General features: G+C 40.4%; 1 protein-coding gene across 3 annotated transcripts in view; it reads right to left on the bottom strand.

Annotated features, from left to right (window-relative positions):
- Window positions 1–2,756: 2,756 nt before the first annotated feature.
- SLTM (SAFB like transcription modulator) overlaps window positions 2,757–13,813 on the bottom strand; it is a 31,801-nt gene continuing 20,744 nt past the window's right edge. Inside the window, exons 10-21 of one of the 3 annotated variants that reach the window (XM_074966247.1) lie at window positions 12,640–12,789; window positions 12,446–12,555; window positions 12,253–12,332; window positions 11,458–11,549; window positions 11,050–11,213; window positions 9,755–9,935; window positions 9,032–9,156; window positions 7,226–7,396; window positions 6,308–6,622; window positions 4,850–4,991; window positions 3,738–3,895; window positions 2,757–3,266 (exon numbers count right to left, since the gene is read on the bottom strand). In XM_074966247.1, coding sequence (XP_074822348.1) covers window positions 3,158–3,266; window positions 3,738–3,895; window positions 4,850–4,991; window positions 6,308–6,622; window positions 7,226–7,396; window positions 9,032–9,156; window positions 9,755–9,935; window positions 11,050–11,213; window positions 11,458–11,549; window positions 12,253–12,332; window positions 12,446–12,555; window positions 12,640–12,789 — 1,797 coding nt within the window. In that variant the 3' untranslated portion in view covers window positions 2,757–3,157. Of the gene's footprint in view, window positions 3,267–3,737; window positions 3,896–4,849; window positions 4,992–6,307; window positions 6,623–7,225; window positions 7,397–9,031; window positions 9,157–9,754; window positions 9,936–11,049; window positions 11,214–11,457; window positions 11,550–12,171; window positions 12,333–12,445; window positions 12,556–12,639; window positions 12,790–13,813 lie in introns of all 3 variants that reach the window. The other 2 variants (XM_074966246.1, XM_074966244.1) reach the window with 2 other exon arrangements.

Below are 13,813 nucleotides of genomic sequence, written 5' to 3'. Positions count from 1 at the left end.
TGGAACATCTGTTCCCCCTCACTAGAATGTAGGGTTGCAGAATCTCCAGGAATTAAAGATTAATCTTGAATTAAAGATTGTCATGTGATGAAACCAACACTGGCAAATTGTAGAATAATGATTTGATTGGTCTCTAGTTCAGATGCCCTCAAAAAAGAATAAGAGCTATCCCCCTTTAAGCAACATCACTGCACTTTTATCGAAATTGAACTTTAGCTAGTTATTTCATCTCACCCCACCCCAAAAAAGCCAGACATTTACTAGCTCTACTGCCATATCCAAACACTGCTAGGGGGCAGTAGCATGTAATGGATAGAACTCTGCAAAACTTGAGCCAGCCCTTAGAGAGCAGTTGCCCCATTCCACCCCCTGGGAAAACTCTGCAAGTAAAGCTAAGCACAAATCCACTCCTGTCGTAGTCTGCAGGCATATCAATGCATGAACCACGGAACTGAATGCAGATAGCACAGGCATCAGTGCAGTTTGCCTCTTACATAGACTGGTATGGGTCAAGGATGTGAGACTTCAAACCACTGATCTGTATCACCAGCCTTTGCAATATAATTATTGGGCTTGGGGGGGGGGAGAGGGTGCACTACTGGCTGATAGCCAGACTGTCAGCATCAAGTATTGCTGTAGTTTCTTATGCAGAAGCAGCTTCTTTAAGAGGAAAGCAACTCTACATTCCCTCAGAGACACTGATGATGTCTGCCAGCAATAGACCCACATCTCTGCTGGTCTTCAGGACCCAGGCCATAAGACTTAGTTAGGCAGAATATCAAAGAGTAAGCTGGAAAGCAACCTCTAGTCCCTTTCTGCATGGCCTAGACTCAGTGAGGAAAATCTGGTATTCAGTATTTCTGCATACCTTCAACTTCCTCTACAGAAGCATATAGCACTGGGTTGAGCTACAGAATTTTACTCACAAAATAATTAGAAGTTGCTTGATAATGGGGAGGGACTTATGTCAGTCACCAAGTGAAAGCAGCTGGCCCCTCAGCCCCAATACTTACTTGTAGCATCTTTGGAGAACAGCCCCTTCTCTCCTGCACAGCATAATTTTGAAGATCAAAATCTCTTTAGCAGTGAGATTTACCCCTCATCTTCCTTTATTTCATCTGGATGACAAGGATGCACCGAGTACAAAGGCAGAGAAGGCAGCATCTTGAAGCCACCTTATTAATGAAGGATAGGCCTGAAAATGCAGACCTCCTTAAAAGTGGCCTGATCACAGAATAACTTCCCTCAAGGCCTTCTGGCAGTACTCTCATTCTACTTGCTTTTGGGGCATACCATTAACAGTGTCCTTGCCTGAATAGATGTGCCACCACATTAAAATGTAGGGGATAGTAGGTCAATCCATAATTGCTTAAAAACTAAAGCTAATTGCCACCCAATCCCAAAAAACTCTTGACTCATGGCATTGCAGCAGATAATCCCATGCTAGTCATGAAAATCCTGAGTTGAAATGGAGTAGTTTGTCATTCATCAGGGTCATATCCTTATCAGTCTCAAAAGCATCCAGCACCATTGAGGAACTTTGCAGTGCAGCAAAGTATATATATCCAGTTGTAGTTTAAACACTATTCTTGAACTCCCACGAAGTGAACACAGTATTAGTTAATCAGAGACTGGCTGGGTGAGATGAGAAAGATGGTTGTGTAGTGAAGGCACTGACTGCGACTCTAGTGAAATGCTTTCCATTCCTGGCTCCAATACTCTAGCAAGTCACTTGTGCCTCAGTCCTTGATCTGTAAAATGAGAATAATGCTCCCTCTACTCTCACTGGAAAGTTGAGAATAAATCCACTGTATCTGAGATTTTCAGAGGGTACTGTGATGGGAAGCATGCAAGTAATGAGATAGAAGCTGTAAATATTCTATGTATTGAAGAGGAATTTGCTTCTTCAGACCCTGCTAACCAATTGCATTTTTGATCACAAAAAAATCCCCAAACCATATCCTGTCCTACTTGTGAATGGAGAGCAAGTCATCTCTACCCCCAACAGGCTACTTTGTTTCTCCCAAATTTGGAGAAATCCTACTTCTAAATTAGGGAGGCATGCAAGGATTAAATGGATTGTTGATGCTAAGTGTAGGTCTTTGTTCCTTTGCAGGCCTTCAAAAGTACCTTTAACTTCTCCCCCCATGCTGAAATGTGGAGTCAGAGGCTGAGCATAAAAATAAAACAGGGACTTTTAAGGACTCTAGTGTTTAGATTCATCATACATCCTATGAAGAAAAAAAGTGATACTTCACATTAATGGAATTACACTCAGAGGAAACTTTTCTTTAAATTGCTTGCATCTGATCTGAACACATTTTAATTGATTTACATCTCAACCTAAAATCAGAATGGTCTTCCGGATATGAACTGAGTTCTACTGGTAGCAGTATAGAAACTGTGGTTGGTGACTTGAACAAGCTGTCCTTTTTGATTACAAGGAGGTGGTTTGTAGAGAGTTTCAGCAATCAAAACCAGGCTGTCCCCTATGGTGTCTATTGCATGCCATACAGGAACAGAGCTTGTGTTCAAAATGTGTCAGTTTTATTCTTTTTTGCCCCAGCAGACTGAAAGTTCCAGAAACTTACTAGGAACTATACAGAATATGAAGGTTTATTTCAAAAGAATACATTTGCAAGAATACACATAGATGCACTCAGTGTAACAGTACCTTCTGCAAAAATAGGTTACATAATACCCAGAAATGCAAGAAAACCACCTTATTCTCTACAAATTAGAAAGCAGGTTTTATAGCCTGAACAACCTTCAAAATGGAGGTTACTGTTGTGTATGTTCTGTTCTATGTAGCTAACTTTAAAGCGTGACACCACAGAGCTAATGCTGGTAAATTAAACTACTAGCACACAGCTGCAAACTATTCCTTTATATTTATACAGTGTTAACAAATATTTTGGTTCCAATTTGTTTTGCAGAGCTCTAGTGCCGCAGGGAAAATGCTTATCAAAGATACACAAAAACTATCCAAAATTACAACGCAACTATTAAAAATGCCTCCAAAATTGAGAGGAAAAAAGTAATCATGTTAAAATTAAAAAAAATTAAACAGGATTTCCAGACAAGACTTCCTGTTTGTATCAGGTAAAGTTTAGAAGAGATTTCAATAAGTTATCTTGAAACCAAGCAGCTGTGGATCCTAGAATCTTCGTGGAGGTCCACCCTTAAACGGCTTAAATCCTGAGCCACTTCCCCTCTGCATGGAATTGCCTGTGATCTGTACAACTCTATTAATTGGTGAAGAGTTACTGGAAACAAAGGTTTAAAAAAAAAAAAGTGTTAAAGGGTATTCTGAGTGGAAGTTTTATGAGTGTCAAATGTGTGTGTGTGAATAGTACTAAATACTTATGTAACTCAATTGTGGAACAGAACTGTAGAACCTCAGGAGGAGAGGCTTGGTACAACATAATGAAAGCTTTCCTGACAAAGAGGAAGTTACACACTTTACAGCAGAATACACTGATGCAGCTGAACACTGCTGCTATTGAATAACTGCTAGTAGCAGTGCAGGGAATACTCTGCACTGTTATGTAAATGATCCAGATTCATGACTAAGCCAGCTCAGCTCATGGGAAAGATGAGTTTCATGTTGTGCAGCAGCGACCCCTTCAACTGATTAAGTGGCGTTGACTGGTTCTCATCCAGAAGGATTATGGTCGCAATGAAGAGCTTTGAGAGCTCAACAATGGGGAACCAGGGGAAAGGAGCGTTTTTTGTACCTTGTATGTGGAGACATCATGCCACCTCCTCCACGGCCATCTCCCATTCTCCTTGCATCATGATACCCACTTCCTTGAGAACTAGGTCCATGCCATTCTTTTCTTGGTCCAGTTTCACGACTATGGCGTTCAACAACATGTCTATCTTCATTATAATGCTGGCAAAATATACAGTGATTTACAGCAAGTCTGAAATGGTCACATGGCTTAAACTGCAATGCTTTGAGTTATTTGAAGGAAGTTACATATTTTATACAATGATTTTGGATTCTCTCCAATATACTTATGATGGAATTTACCCATTTCTCAACTCAGTGTTTAAAGGTAAAAATCACTTTACAAATTCAACAATTAGAACTGGCATTTCTGAGTCTGATCCTCTTGTTTCAAAATAACATTTTTAACAATGCTAATATGGGAGCTCCTTTGTGGAAGTGTTTCTGTGCAGCTTTAATTTCTGGAAGGTGGCCTGGTTCCATGGAGTGGGAATCAAGGAACCTGGATGCTATAACCAGCTCTGATACGGATATGTTTTGTGACAGTGGACTACTAACTTCACACCCTCCATCAGTTTCCCCACCTGGAGAACAGCAATAATTATATTTCCTCTTTTTGTAGGATAGTTAATGTAATCAACAGATAGAGAAGAAATTGAGTCTTAGAGTTTCTTGGTTAGCCAGTGTCACTAGCAAGATGGTCACTACAGACTGAAGTGCCAGCAAGGCCAATATTAGAACTCCAATTGTTCTTGGGATTTTTGTTGTTGTTACCGAACACTTTAGAAAGTGGGGTACATAATTATCTGAGACAGCATGCTAAGACTGCACTGTATTCCAGTTAAACTACCCTCCCACCAGTTGATGTGGTAGCAGTGGTTCAAACAGAATCTACAGCCATCATTCTGATTCACCTGAAGCACATTAGATCACCAAGAGAAGTAACGGATACTCACTTTTTGGATATTTAATGGAAAGAAACATTACCCTTTAGCACTGCACAGCAAGATGGGTATAGTGCTGCACAGCAGTATAAATACTATGAGTATAGGGTTAGCTCATTCTTCAATAGTTTCAGTAAACACTAAACAGTTATAGAGCAGTAAAGATACTTACTTGTCCTCCGCTTCCTCTTTCTCCCATGACTCCCCGTTCTCCCTCCCTGCTTCCATAACCAGAAGCGCTGCTACGGCTACCGGGAGCGGCACTTCTCACGTGTCCAGACACCTCTCTTCCTGATCTTTCTGGTCTCTCTCCTCTGTAAGAGAATTATCTAGTCAAATTTTTCTTTTATTGGCACAAGGCAGTAGCTGGTAATACCTTTGTGTGGAGGCTAGACAGAATCCAATTTTCTGTATATTTTGGGTTCTTAGGAAGTTACTTGCAAGTCACTAAGCAGCAATTTATAGGTCTGAATAGTTAACTCATCTCAAAAATTGCTAATAAAAATAGGATGCATCCTCCATTCTCTCATCAAGAGTGACTTACCACACTACTACTAGGCATGCCCAAGAACAGCATGGCAGAAAGCAAGAACACAACACAACACACGGAGTCTTCGGTCTTACAACACAATTCCGAGGAACCAACTGTGTTGCAAGCCGAAACATTGTAAGTTGAACCCGCTTTTCCCAAAGGAATCAATGGTATGAAGGGCGGATTGGTTCCTGGACCATGGCTTGATACACCATTTTCACCACAATAACCCAGACTTTTGTACTAAAATTAAATTATAGATGACTAATGTTACATCAGTGTATTTACTGTACACTGTATTTTGTAAACAGCATTCAAACAAACAAACTCACATATGCTACTCAGAATGCTGGCAACACAGGCGCAGAAAGCCAGGGAAAACAACACACATGCTGAGCCTCAGCCTATCACTGTTCAAGCTTTCTGACTGGCTCCTGGCCGGGCTCAGCCAATCAAAAATAAACAGCAACCGTACCCGGCAACAAGCTACACTGCTGCCTTGAGACCAAATCAGAAGCGACCCCTTCCAGCTCCACACCAGTATAATGCAACCGGGAAGTAATTTCAAGCGAACTTTGTGCAAATTGACAGGTTTCAGAGTAACAGCCGTGTTAGTCTGTATTCGCAAAAAGAAAAGGAGGACTTGTGGCACCCTTAGAGATTAAGCAATTTATTTGAGCATAAGCTTTCGTGAGCTACAGCTCACTTCATCGGATGCATCCGATGAAGTGAGCTGTAGCTCACGAAAGCTCATGCTCAAATAAATTGCTTAGTCTCTAAGGGTGCCACAAGTCCTCCTTTTCTTTTTGTACAAATTGAGCATCCTAAGGGCTAAGCGAGTGTTGTAAGGTGGAATGGGCAGTCAACTGAAAAGCATTGTAAGGGCATCCGACGTAAGTCGGATGTCATAAGTCCAAGGATTCCCTGTACAGTCAAGGTTATGGCAGACAACATGAACAGAATGCAGGTCTAAACTGTGCCATTCTGATTATCTACTTTGTTTTTTAAAGCAAATTCTCCAGTTAACATTGATACTATAAATTGGTTTTATTAAAATCACTAGTAATACAGCTTTGTCTAATATCCAGACGACTATACCTGGCATCCCGTTTGTCTGTGCTTATGCCTCCCTCGTTCTTCCAATTAGTTTGTCTAGGTGGATTTGAACCAGTTTCTCTTGGATGACGACCATGTGATATTTCTGGCCTATCATGAATTATCACTGTTCTTCTCTCATCTCTGTCTCCTCGCACTTCTCGTCTGTCAGTATCTCGAAGTTCATTTCTTGGTTGTGGGGGTTCATTTCTTCTGGACTCACTGAAATTCTTAGGATACCTCTCAAACCCAGGCTCCTCTCTTCGCGCTGTCGGGCGTGTCTTTTTTCCTTCACTTTGATTTACAAAGCGTTCTCGCCTGTACAAATTGGAGGGCAGGACAGGTTATTGGCTCAGTCCACTAACTTCAGCTAGAACACCAGTTGCTTCCTTATCTAGTTCAGTCAATTTAGTAGCTATGTACATGAAATTACCAAAGTGTGAACACCTACACTTATTGTACTTGTATAAACTGTTACGAGGTTCAACTCACAGCAGGTCTCATTAATTCCTGTAATGAGAACACTGTTACAGAAACACCTTTCCAGAATTATGAAATGGACTGGATAAACCACAGAGCCAACTGAAAAAGTGTAAAATCAGTCTGTATGAATTTTACCAAAAAGTTTGGAAAAAACTCTGTTTGGGCAAATGCTGCCATTTAGCCACATATTACATCAATATCTTATTGAGACTGCCATGAAAATGTAGCTCTATTAGCCTACTATAAATACTAGACACACTTCTCAGTGTTTTGTTTTTAAATGCTGAACCCAAACATCAAGCCTTATTACAGCTATTTCCCTCTGTATCTGTCTTAAGGACTCAAGGGTAGAAATCTCAAACACTTCCCTGAGTCTCAAGCGGGTCTCCAGTACCTCTTAAAAGTAAAAATCTTAGTAACTATTGTCTGCAAACATACCTTTCAAAAGAGGATGATGGCACTGATGAACCCTCTGGGTATCGCCCCCTCTCTCTGTGGTCAAAGTCATTAAACCTATTCTGCTGGCGACTGTAATCAGAACCATGACTAAAGCGTGCATCTGTATCCAAGGACATCTTTTTATTCTCATTCCAGTAGGGATCATCCCGCCTTTAGAAACAGACATTTTAAATGAATATTTTACAACAAGTTACAATATTTGAATTGTAGCCTTTTTACTATAGTACAGAAGAGGTTAAAAGTTTTCTTCAAAGTGAGTCCGTCCGTTATTTAGTCTTCAAGTCGTCTCCAACTCCTGTAACACATGCTTAGAACTGATCATTTGTTCCAATTTTTCATCAGTGAATTTGATAAATGCACAACTTAATTCATTGCTTTCTGATGAAGGTCATTTTAGAACAAAAAAAGTCTAGAGCACCTGATAGTATTTTAGAACCAAGAATATTTGTCCACTTCAGGCAGTCTGAGATAAAATGGAAACTATCTATACAAACATCCGAAACTACTAGTAAGGGCCCACTGTTTGATTCCTGCACAGGATAGAATCTATGACCAGTGAACATCAGTAGTACTTAAGGTAAGTTTTGTCTTTCAGACAAAATTGCAAGAGCTAAAATACACTGACATGTGGAGGATAACAGTATGCAGAATGTCCCAGTTAGCCTGGTCATTGGAGACATTAAATCACAGAACTATGAACAGATTTAGTGTATTTGCAGGCTCACTAAAGAAAGGCTGTGTGTTCATTAACGTGCAATTAACAGCCTTGAAAACTGAAGTCCTATTTCCCATGAAGTACGTACACCATTGATAGCAGTAGCTGTATTTTGACCCATGGGAAAATCATGACCACCTCGATGAGAGAGTGATTTTAGGCGATTCCTTACACACTGTTAAAAATACTAACAATGGTGCCAACTGTAAGAATTTTAGTCCCATTCTTATCTGATAAGTAGTGTTTGACATGGGTCAAACATTTGCCAGCTAGCAACTTTTGTCACTGACCACTCAACTGGGAAGAAACTGATACAGAAATCTAGAAGCCAAAGGCTATGTATGGCATTATTGATTCACTGAGCCATCCAGCTCCCAAGATCTGAAGTTTTAACACCAAGTGGTAGCAGCTGGAAGCTTTCATAACTGTTTAAAATCAGGACAGTAAAATAGCACGCGCGCGCACGCGCACGCACACACACACACACGATGCTCTTGTTGGGCCATGAGGACTATCATAAGATGTTTCCTTCCTAGTACAGAATTGTCTCTCTCCACAGTTGCATTACATTAATTTAGGGATATTAGTCCAGGGATTCTCAAGCTTCACTGCGCTGCCACCCCCTTCTAACAAAAATTACTATACAACCCCAGGAGTGGGGACTGACGCCTGAGCCTGCCCAAGCCCCACCACCCCAGGTGAGGGAGCCAAAGCCCAAGCCCCAATGCTCCAGGCGGGGAGGAGGAGCGCAAAGCCCAAGGGCTTCTGAGCCCCGCCACTGAGGGCTGAAACCCTTGTGCTTCGGCCTTGGGCTGTGTGGCTCAGGCTTTAGCCCCACACCCCAGCAAGTCTAATGCCAGCCCTGGCGATCCCATTAAAACAGGGTCGCAACCCACTCTGGGGTCCTGACCCACAGTTTGAGATCTGATGTATTAGTCCTTAGCAAGTAGGTCAGCAGCACTGTGTACTCAGTTATGGTGGCAAGTGTTCTCTGCATGGACCCACTTAATGATAAACAGAGGTTGTTTGGTGGCATGAGCAACAGATTAGCAAATTGGAAAATACACTACCTGTGATCTACATCACGTGGACGTTTCAAAGAGTTCCTTTTCTCCTGTTCATAACGAAGCTGCTGCTGCTGTCGACGAAGCTCCTCCCTTTCACGAGCAATACGCTCTGCTTCTTTGCGACGCTCCTACCAAAAAAAATAAAGGGAGGATTACTATAGAACGAACCCATTAGCTTTGCACTAGAGGCAAATATACAATAGTTGCTACAAATACAGAATTAATTCCCCACACACAATCAGATCAACTTCAATTTCTGTACTAATACTGGAGAAACTTGCAATACAAAAGAAGCAGTTTTAGACTATTGGGATCTATTAGACATAACTCACTATGTGAAAAAGCAGAGCGACAGGACCTTTGGTATGCCATCTCATTAACCAAGATTTTGTCACTAGAAAGTTTTACACATTTCTAGTACCAATATGCCCTGAAAGGCATTCATTTTCTGTTTGCAGTAAATTCATAGTTATAGAAGAAATACTTGCAGATTTAAGTTAGATTTATGTGGCCAACAGAATCCTTTAGCCTCTTGGTTGTTGACTTCCACCGAGATCTAGACAGCTCTCCATATAAGCTACTGAACAGCCAGAGGGAAAGATCACTACTAAATTGTTTACAAGTTGTATTTTCTACTTAAGAGAATTACAGCAAATAAAATGGAAAGGATTAAGTACAATATTGTAACTTGATGTAACACTACACTTTATGCATACTGGCCTGTACCTGTTCAATACGAATCCGTTCTCTTTCCAAGCGCTCTCGTTCCATTCTTTCCCTCTCCAGTTTTTGTCTTTCAATCTCCAATCGTTCTCTTTCCCTCTGCAAGCGCTCACGTTCCTCACGTTCACGTATGATTCGAATGCGTTCTCTCTCCCGACGCTCTCTCTCAGCAAGTTCTCTTCGCCTACAACATTACATTTAAAAATATGGCTTATAGTGGCTGTTTGAGACTGGTTTCTCCTGTGCAATACTGCCATAGCTGTAGTCAGCAGGTGTTCAATTTGAAAGACATGGCTGCTGGCAGGGCCCTTTTTTTGGAATTCACTTCCTCCTTTGTCCCAAACAGCCCGAATTGGGTAATCTGTATGGCATGCTACAAAGCCCATTTATTTAAGGGGTCATCTGAGGTGCATGTAGATTTGATGTTGATACAATGGGGAGTAGGAATTAGGTTTTTGTTTTGTTTTTTTAATTGGCATCTGTCTGCTGCTACTGTCTGCATTTTGACTCTGCCTGGATGACAGCCTAGCAAAGATATATAAGGTGCGAGTTAGATTCTTTGCTGTGTACAGCTTGTGGCAGCTCCAGCAGAGCTAGAGAATCGTTACCAGGGAGCCAATTACTGCTCCCCCAATTCTGACAATAGCTGGGCCACATGTCAGAGTGCAACATGCTCCCACTCCTTCCCTTCTCCTCCTCCTCCCCCCCGCCACACTAGGCTGCAGGGAGGGAGATGTAGGAGCCTGCTCTATCAGCTCTACACCTGCTGGAAATCCCCACACCACAGGAATGCAAACAGGTAACTCATGGGTTGTTTCTGCTCCTTCTGCAGAGCACGACCCACATAGAGGGAGCAGAACAAAGCAGATTATCTACCCAGCTTCAAAGTAGGACAGATTGGCCTGCTGGAGACAAAAATACCAATCCCACATCATGCCCCCTTGTCATTAAGGTGTAATTACTGAATTAGCTATTTCTAGTCACACCTATTACAATCAATTGGACTAACGATGTCAATACGTTAAAGAAATAGATTGATCACATGTAAGAACTGACATACCACAGACAGTTATGAAATACATATCCCTGTTATTCTACTCTATGGACACTAATTTCCGACTTTTTGCATCAAATTTGGACTTCAGATATGAGAAGTATTTTCATACTAATTTGAAAGCTGAGCGTGGTGTTTGAGGAAAAAGCTTGATGAAATTCCCTATAATCAGATTTCTAAAAGTAATTTTACCCAATTAAATCTTAAAGTGGTCTGAGATGAAACAAAAAATTTTGATCACTACCTTCGGAGCTCAACTGCTCGACGTATTCGTTCCAACCGAACCATGTGCTCCCGCATTCTTTGTTCCTTCATTTTCTCAAAAGGCAAGATATCCTTTCTACCTCTGTACTCCCTGAACTTCATTTTATCTTGAATGAAACGCTCTTTGTTCCTTAGCACTGGTGGCTGTTAACAGAAATTCCAGTTATTTCAAAAGTCACATGGTACTAGGGAGATTTCTGGATACTATACTAGTTTACAATATCACAACCTCGAGAACTAGTTAGCATGGACAACCCTGTTGATACCTTAGACTATTTTGAAACTAACATCTGCAGATAGTTACTTGCCTATTAATTGATGATAAAGTGGTTAGAAAGTAATATGGAGACAGACAAGGATTATGTGTCAAGTTTAGAGAGATACTTACTTTATCAAACCTTCCCCTTCTCACTGTCCTAGTGTGACCCTGGTCTCCTTTTGTTTGGTCTAGAACTACCATCTGACCTGGACTTTTTCCACCTAAGAAAAATGGTTTAACACAAGCACGAATTAAAGTGGTTTTGATTTAACACTACAGTTACAAATGAAAATAACCACATTTTAAGATGGTCAACTGCCTACTCTGGAAACAGATTTCAGAGTAGCAGTCGTGTTAGTCTGTATTCGCAAAAAGAAAAGGAGTACTTGTGGAACCTTAGAGACTAACAAATTTATTTGAGCATCAGCTTTCGTGAGCTACAGCTCACTTCATCAGATGCCGATGAAGTGAGCTGTAACTCACGAAAGCTGATGCTCAAATAAATTGGTTAGTCTCTAAGGTGCCACAAGTACTCCTTTTTTCTACTCTGGGAAGTTTACTTGCTGAAATGCAAGATATGAATCTTAAAAATTAAGATGACTATGATAGGACAGGTATGTCAATACATATCTGTGTAATAAACAAGAATACAAAAATCTAGTAGTTTGTATGACATCACTGGAATGACTTTCTAACTCAGCAATGACGGCCCTATTACTGAAGGCTTTAAGGAAACAAGGTTTTAGGATTTATATGCAGTGGCATCTTGGGTATTATCTGCTGCCGTAAAAGCAAATGAAAAGATGAAAACAGAGGCAATAAGAAAAAAGCTATATTGCATACTTATTCGTTTCTTTTCTTCAGTTTTTTTAGTGGATTCTTGATTAGGGCCACTTGATCCATTATCATTCTTCTCATCTTTACCTTCAGTTTTCTTAGCTTCTTTACTTTCTTTTTTCTCCGATTTGTCAGATTTCTTCTCTTCTTTTTTGGCTGACTGAGTTCTTGTTAAAAAGGACACAAAGAGACAGTGAGAAAGGTTTGGTTATACAGTTTCAGTACACATCATTTTGTTTGGACAGTCCATCAAACCAGAAGATGCAAAGCAAGCTCTTACTTGCTAGTTTTATCAATTGATGCAGTCTTCTTATCCCCCATGTTTCTACCAGAACCGGATTTCTCATCAATTTCTTTCTTCAGCTCTTTCTTGGAAGGATCACCTTTTACCTACATTTTTTAGAAAGGTAAATTTAATAGAATGTGACCCCATACACAAATAATCCTTATGTAAGGAGTATACATTAAACTTACTTTCTCAACAGAAATTTGTTGTCCATGCAGCTCTGTACGATGGAGATGTGCAATACATCTAGCCACCTCCGTACTGGAAGACATGGTTACAATGCCATAACACTTTGCTCCAGGACTTCGTGCATTTGTGACCACCTTTGCACTAAGGACCTAAAAAATATATAATTTGAAGAATAAAGCTTAACATTTTGGATCCAGCTGGTAGAGAGAGAAGAAGATAATCTTTATTCTTAGTGAAAATTCTCACTAAGGGTAAAATTTTCTGAAGTCTTGAATGTTACCCCAACTCTCAGCTTAGTCACGCCAAGTTGTGTATCTGCTCAAAAAGTAGACACAACACAAGTTTTAAAAGTCTTAGCGTATATGAAATACAAGAATAAAATTAGTATTCATCTACTAAAGTAACATTTTGTTGAAACTTTACCACACTGTTTAAGTTTGTTGTCTAGACAAGTGAGAAACCAACAACTTATACTGGCACTCTAACTTCCAAGAAGCAATCCACTCCACATGTACAGATGGAGGAGGGAAACCTCTTTTGAGAGTCAATACCAGACTGTCAAGTAATTTCAGTAGTGTCAGAATGCCTCTTGCTGAGAGGAAAGCATTGAGCAAGGTATCACCTCTGGCTCCTAGTGAAGTCAAACTTGCTACGAAGTACATAAATGCTGGGGCGTCACTTCTAGATTCTGCAGCACTGAGGCAGCAGACTGGAATTTGTACAGCAGCTTCAATAAAATGATAGTTTAAACATGCAGTATAGTAGCCTCTTTTGATATACCTTTGTTTACACTGTTTTCAAAATCAGTTTTTGATAGACCATAGATTTATTTATTTTACAGTAATGCAAGTCTACATTGTGGAAGGAGAAAAGGACAGAGCTGGAGGTTTCATCACTTGAATAGGAACAGTTAAGGATGTCAACGTCCGAGGTGGCGTAGGAAGCAATTCAGGACTGTGGGATATACATATCAGACAGGTGTTTGTTAGATAACCAGCAGTGAAATAGTGTTCATATGTAATTTATAAATACAAGCTTCTGGTTCTAATAACCCATTGAGATGCACTGTACACTCTTGAGCTTGTTTCAGGTGTGCAACCTGAGGAAGATACTGTAAAGAGCTTCTGAAGATTAAACAGATGCAACTATAAGACCCTAAAAATATTTAGATGA

The sequence above is a fragment of the Natator depressus genome, chromosome 10, assembly GCF_965152275.1.
Source record: "Natator depressus isolate rNatDep1 chromosome 10, rNatDep2.hap1, whole genome shotgun sequence".
Classification (NCBI taxonomy): Eukaryota; Metazoa; Chordata; order Testudines; family Cheloniidae; genus Natator; species Natator depressus.
Note: the sequence above shows the minus strand (reverse complement) of the source record. Positions and strands in the feature narration are given on the sequence as shown.